Here is a 6,185-nt window from a genome sequence, read left to right as displayed (position 1 = left end):
GGTCTTGAGTCACACAGCTGCAGAATTCCTTCCCACAGTGCACTGCCGGGTAGGAATGCATTAAATATATTTCCTGTCAAAATCCTGCAAGAGAGACCACTAAGAACTTACCTTTACTATTCAAGTGCTCTTTCTGGAGCAAAGAGTAAAGGATTAAATAGAGTCCACAGAACTCATCCCTTTTGAACTACTTACATACCAACATTTTTGCTTCATTTTTTTAAAGTCCAAAATAATGTTCAATAGGAAAACATTATGAACAAACACTCATCCTCTTTAAATGAGCACAACGGGCACAACCCTGGGCACAACCCGAGCAGCGGCGGCTGAAATGCCGGGTCCCGTTCAGCACCCGCTCTCCAGCCGGACCCACACAAGGCCCGCCACTCTCCAGCCCTTCCCCAGCCCAGCGCAGCCGCTCCATCGCCCGGCCCCGACAGCCTTTCCCCGCCGACGGAGGCGACCCAACCCCGTCTCCACTGCCAAGGAATGGTCCCGCCGGCAGAGCCAGGGATGCGGGAAAAGCGGAGCCGGGAGAGGGCCCAAAGCGCCCCTCACGCCTCGGCCCCGCCCCCTCCGCGCCACCCGACAGCCATTGGTCACCGTCACCAGCACCTCGGACGCTCATTGGCCAGAAGCGGCTGGTGGGAGGGGCGTTTCCCGAGTACGACGTGTCGCCCTCCCGTTGCCATGGCGACGGGGACGCCGCCGGCCGAGCGGGCGCGGTAACCGGAGACACCCCCAGGGACACCGGGGACACCCCCAGGGGCACCGGGGACACCCCCAGGGGCACCGGGGACACCCCCAGGGGCACCGGGGACACCGGCTGCGGCCTGAGCGCCGCCTAAAACAGCTGTAATGCTGAGGACGCTGCAATGAACAGGAATAGGACTCGGGTAAAGCGCTCCTGGGGCCCCTCGGCTGAGCGATTTGCTGTACAAGCACAGCCCAGCTGGGCGCCCTCCCTTACTTCCAGCCCGACTAAAGGCTTTGATCCCACCCGGGGAGGAGTCTTTGAGTAGCGTCTCAATAAGAGACCTGCTGTCAGCTGGGACTGTGGTTACTGGAAACACACAGAGGACACTGAGCTTACCTTCCAGGCTCCACACATCTTCCCATACAGCCCTTGCCTGCAGCAAGTCACCGTGAGTTGGCCATAGGACAAACAGACTGCCTTCAACCCAGGCCAAGGGCTGCTGTAGCTCCCATTTGTCCCTGACAGAGTCCAGTCCCAACCACAGCGACCCTCTGTGCAGCTTTGGGTTATTGCCTTACGCATGCATTTAGCTCAGTATTCAGATATTCTGGATTTGGGAAGAGATTTCTTTGAGAGGTAACATCAGCCCACAGGAAAAGTCCAAAGTATCTTGTGATCACAGAATTTAGCTTTTATAGTGTCACAGCACCCACCCTGCTTGACTTCTATTGTGGATGGTATTCAACAAAAGGATAATTACAACCAAACATTCATTCTCTTTACAAATGCTGCGATTTCTATTTCAATATTCTATTTCTCTGCGGCCAAAATGACACGTTGCCCAGCACATTGCTGCTCCTTGGACATGTCTGTATCCTTTACCACAGCTGCCTGATTGCCCATGGATGGCTGTATCAAGCAGCAGAGGATTCAAGTTACAGGAGCAGCTCCCAGAATCACAGCCCGAGGAGCGGCGGCTGAAATGCCGGGTCACGCTGAGCCCCCGCTCTCCAGCCGGGACTGACACAAGCCCCGCCCGAGCCCTTCCAAGCCCCGCCGCCCCCGCCCGGTTCTTACCGCCCTGAGGCTCCGGCAGCTGCTGCCGGGGGCGGCTCCGCTCCGTGCCCGGGATCACAGCCTGTGCTCGGTAATGGCGACGAGTCGCTCGCAGCAGTGGCCGGACGCGGATGGAGCTGTTCCCGCGGGCACCACGGGACTCGTAGTCCTCGGGAGCTGCGGGACCCGGGACACCGCTGCCCCACACACCGAGCCCAGATCCCGCTCCTCACCCGGCCCCAGTCACCCACCGCCACGACGACAGCACAAATGGGCCAGAAACAGTGACCTGGCTGGAGATCTTGTCTTTTATTATCCAAAGCGCTTCTCCAAAGACAGCAGGAAAAGAAACAGTTCAGGCTTTGGGGCAGCACATCCAGCAAAACAAGAGAGGAAAAATTATTTTTAAAAAGTAAAATAAGAGAGGCTTGGAACATAAAGAACTAAACACTGTCAGTACTTGCATAGCACTAGCAGTAATGGGGAAATACAGTAGATGGCTATAGAACTCTCAAAAGAAAAACTGCTCCAACAGCTCTACTAGCAAAGGAGGAGCCTTCTAAAAAAAATAAATACAAGGAAGACTTTTTGGTACTTTTCCTTTTTATATCCACAATGTAACATCATCTGCTATAACAATCCCTGCCATTGCCCTTGAAGATCAAGGCCTGTGTCCTCAGGAAGGCTGCAGTAACTAGTCAGAGAGTCCTGTAACTGGATGCAAGTTTCAGTAACAGTCCGTGGTTCTAACCAGACTTGAAAAGAAGAATAGCAACTTGGCCGAGGTAGAAGTAGATGAAGTGCTTGGTCTCATGAGTCACGTAGCTGCCAAAGTTCCTTCCCACGATGCAGTGCCAAGTGGGATTGTATTTCTTGTCAAACTCCTGCAAAAAAGATCGCTAGAAATTAAGAACTCTTCTGATAGGTATTCACTTTCTGAGCACGGCAAGGAAGAATAGCTGCTCTTAAGTACTGGGATTATCTTATTTACATCTTATTGTTCACCTGCTGCTTACTCAGATACTACTGCTCAAATAAGAAGAGCTGTGGAGTTTTTGTGTAAGTTTAAAACATCACTTTTGTTCAGAGAAACTAGTCTTTCTCTCCCCATAATTCATACCATGATCTGAATCTACAGCCCTCAAGTAAAAGCTTCACTGCTAATTTTGTACCCACAGAGACAAAGCCATAATTTAGACTTCATTGTGCTAAAGGGAAAATTCTCTGCCACATGCTCTGTAACACCAGTATGATCAACAAGTCTAAGAAGTCATGCTTTACACACATTTCAAACAAATACTGTATGAATTCCCAGTAATTGCTACAAAAAAATATCTGAAAAGTATTAAACTCTCTCTTTTCTACTTTCATAGATAGTTCCTGCATCTGGAGAAAAAAAAGCCTTTTGTATTGTGGTCATAGCAAACGAGTATTTGTCTAGTGGAAGTAATCATGCTGCTTAGTTGAGTTGGTTTTTATGTTAAGCTCCTCCACCCCAGGTATCCTGTATTTTCGAAGTATCTCCACCCCTCATGTACTGGAGCAGAGCCTCAGGCTTTAAGTCCAGTAAGGTACAGCAGTAGAAAAGCTCGAGCCGGGTGCCTTCATAGAGGGACCCCAAACAAAGAAGTCCCCGGGCAATTACACGCTCCCAATCTCAGTTTCCCACCTTCCCCAAAACAGTTTGGACCAATAATAATATTAGGGTCTGGGTTCTTTTCACTGTCTCTGGGCAGCCTGTTTCCTATCTCCAACGTTGTGTTTTCTGCTGACAGTTATAACTTCCTTATCTTCCAGCCTGACCAAGCTCTTGAGGCCTTCTTCCAGCGTTCGGTAAAAGTTCAACATATCTGTGTGAAAATTCACAGCTTGCAGACTAAGACTTGAGCAAATTTAGCTTCTAATGCCAAGCAGTTCACTCCAGAGAGTTTCAGTCCAATAGATCTTAACATTTCAACAATTCTTCCACTCAGATCAGTTGAACTTCTACTGACGCACTTTGATTTCTCCATTCCCCCGAGCTGACGAAGCAGGATATATAATCTGAACTAGATCTTTCTCCTGTATTGTTAATCCTACATAAAGGACATCACAGATGTTGCAAACAACAGATAATCCACACCATCAGGATTTTTTTGGTGGTTTTCTTTTTTTCCTTATATCACTAAAATATGAGAGGTGAGATTACAGTAGATTTGCAGAAAACTACTTTTCCCTGGAATTTTTGACCTAGCTGGCAAGAACTGTAAACAGATCCTTAAGATTAAGTTCAGTACAACTGAAACCAAGGAAAACTGGCTTCCTCTCAGGAAAACCGTAAGAGAGTTCAATAGAGCCCCTGTGTTTTGTACCAGCTCATCAGTCACAGGGACAGTCAGCTGCCACTCTGCTCACGTGGACAATGGCACAGTGGCAGAAAAGGCCTAAGTAGAAAATACTACAAGAGAAAAGCAGGACCTGGAAAGGTCCACGTACAGGGGTGGGGGGAAGGAACATATGGACACCAACCTACAGAAAAAGTTCAACTTGATTATGTAGAACTTGTTTCTCTAGAGCAACTTGCCCAGCAACATTCTCCCTGATCGATTTTTCATGTGCATAGAGATTTCATGAGCACACTACACGCAAACATTTACCTTCTTTATGTGAGCAGCGATGTCCTTCTCGATGTTGTATTTCTCCAAGGCCTGAGTAGCACATTCCACAGCATCTTGCTGCATCTCCTCTGACATGTCCGCATTTTTGATCACTGCCTTCCGATCGCTCATGATTGCCTGCTTTGGGAGAAGAAGGAGAGAATTCAAAGTTGCAGGAGCACCTGCCAGAGTCACCTGTACCGTCACTCCCAGCGAGCTCCCGGGGCCGGGCAGCGCTTTGCCGGGTGTGTCGGGCACGGGCACAGCCCCGGGCACAGCCCGAGCAGCGGCGGCTGAAATGCCGGGTCCCGTTCAGCACCCGCCCTCCAGCCGGACCCACACAAGCCCCGCCGCCCTCCTGGCCCTTCCCAGCCCCGCTCCAGCCCCGCTCCAGCCCTTCCCCAGCCCAGCACGGCCGCTCCATCGCCCGGCCGCGACGGCCCTTCCCCGCCGACGGAGGCGACTCAAGCCCGGCCCCGATGCCAAGGAAGGGTCCCACGGGCAGTGCCGGGGATGCGGGAAAAGCGGGGTCTGGGGAAAGGCCTGAGCACGGGGGAGCCGCTGGGGTGCTCAGCCCCAAGACTTCCCAGACTCGGTGCCCGAGCCGGACCCAGTCCCTCCCGGGAGCGGCCCCTCCCCAGCGCTCGAGACCCTCACGCCGCTCCGCTCACCGTCGGGTGTGCGCCGCGGGGCTGTATCGGGGCGGGGCGGGAGCGGGCCCGGCGCGGTGAGCAGCGACACACGCACTCGGCTCCGCCGCCGCCGCTGTTTAACCGACCCGCGCGCGCCGCCCGCGCCTCAGAGCGCCCCCAGCCCCGCCCCCTCCGATCGGCCCGCCAGCCATTGGTCACCTCCGCCAGCACCCCGAACGCTCATTGGCCGCAGTACGGCAGTTTCGCAGGGTTTTGCCGCAGCAATTTCTTTCAGCCCGGCATGCCTTGCGGCCGCGCCTGGTTCCCATGGCGACGGGCGGTCGCGGCGCTGCGCGGAGGGCCTGGCTTTGGGTTAGGCCCGGCCTTCGGGCCGCCCTGGAGCCCCACCGGGAAAGCATAGCCCAGGGCAGGCCAGGGCTGGTGGTTCTCGGGCCGTGCGCAGCCCTTCCCCATCGCCTTGTTTCTTTCTTCGCGGCCGAGCTGCCTGAAGGAAGGAGGGGAGGGAATAACCCCGAGCACCGGTACAGGTTGGGGGCCGACAGGCTGCAGAGATGGACCTGGGGGTCCTGATGGACAGCAGGCTGTCCCTGAGCCAGCAGTGTGCCCTGGGGGCCAGGAAGACCAACGGAATCCTGGGATGCATTGGGAAGAGCGTTGCCAGCACGTCAGGGAGGGGATCATGCCCCTCTGCTCAGCCCTGGTGAGGCACATCTGGGGTGCTGTGTCCAATTCTGGGCTCCTTGGGACAAGAGAGACACAGGGCTCCTGGAGCAGGTCCAGTGGATGGCAACAAGGATGACTGAGGGACTGGAGGGACTCTTATGAGGAAGGGCTGAGAGAGCTGCACCTGTTGAACCTTGAGACAACCGAGAGGGGACCTCATTAATGTGTGTAAATATCTAACGGAGGGTGCCAAGAGGATGGATCAGGCTCTGCTCAGTGGTGCCCTGATAAAGGACAAGAGGAAATGGGCAGGAACTGATGCCCAGGAAGTTCCACCTGAACATGAAGAACTTTTTTACTGTACAGTGACTGAGCACTGGAACAGGTTGCCCAGAGAGAGTGTGGAGTCTCCCTCAGTGGAGATATTCTAGGACCATCTGGGCACAATCCATGTGCCATGTGCTCTGGGATCACCCTGCT

General features: G+C 53.6%; 1 protein-coding gene and 1 long non-coding RNA gene across 3 annotated transcripts; both read right to left on the bottom strand.

Annotated features, from left to right (window-relative positions):
* Positions 1-1,699: 1,699 nt before the first annotated feature.
* Positions 1,700-5,054, bottom strand: LOC135424281 (uncharacterized). Its single transcript, XR_010435139.1, has 3 exons — positions 4,845-5,054; positions 4,726-4,766; positions 1,700-1,717 (listed from the first exon to the last, which is right to left on the bottom strand). It is a non-coding gene; the product is annotated as an uncharacterized LOC135424281 (long non-coding RNA).
* Positions 2,044-5,215, bottom strand: LOC135424277 (dynein light chain 1, cytoplasmic-like). 2 transcript variants are annotated; one of them, XM_064675387.1, is made up of 3 exons: positions 5,061-5,215; positions 4,390-4,527; positions 2,044-2,637 (listed from the first exon to the last, which is right to left on the bottom strand). In XM_064675387.1, the coding sequence occupies exons 2-3, from the start codon at positions 4,519-4,521 to the stop codon at positions 2,500-2,502; spliced, it is 270 nt and encodes an 89-aa protein (XP_064531457.1). In that variant the 5' UTR covers positions 4,522-4,527; positions 5,061-5,215; the 3' UTR covers positions 2,044-2,499. The 2 variants fall into 2 exon arrangements, with proteins under 2 accessions (XP_064531457.1, XP_064531458.1); XM_064675388.1 differs by having other exon boundaries at positions 4,390-4,530; positions 5,061-5,188.
* Positions 5,216-6,185: the final 970 nt, after the last annotated feature.

Source organism: Pseudopipra pipra, chromosome 18 (genome assembly GCF_036250125.1).
Source record: "Pseudopipra pipra isolate bDixPip1 chromosome 18, bDixPip1.hap1, whole genome shotgun sequence".
In the NCBI taxonomy this organism is placed as follows: domain Eukaryota; kingdom Metazoa; phylum Chordata; class Aves; order Passeriformes; family Pipridae; genus Pseudopipra; species Pseudopipra pipra.
The sequence above is the reverse complement of the archived record's forward strand: the minus strand, read 5'-3'. Positions and strand labels throughout refer to the sequence as shown.

Bases quoted from the DNA above. Each gene is read 5' to 3' on its own strand.
- LOC135424277 (XM_064675387.1), bottom strand. From the start codon at position 4,521: ATGAGCGATCGGAAGGCAGTGATCAAAAATGCGGACATGTCAGAGGAG. The intron at 2,638-4,389 runs GTAAATGTTTGC...TCTTTTTTGCAG, and splicing joins TCGCTGCTCACATAAAGAAG to GAGTTTGACAAGAAATACAA.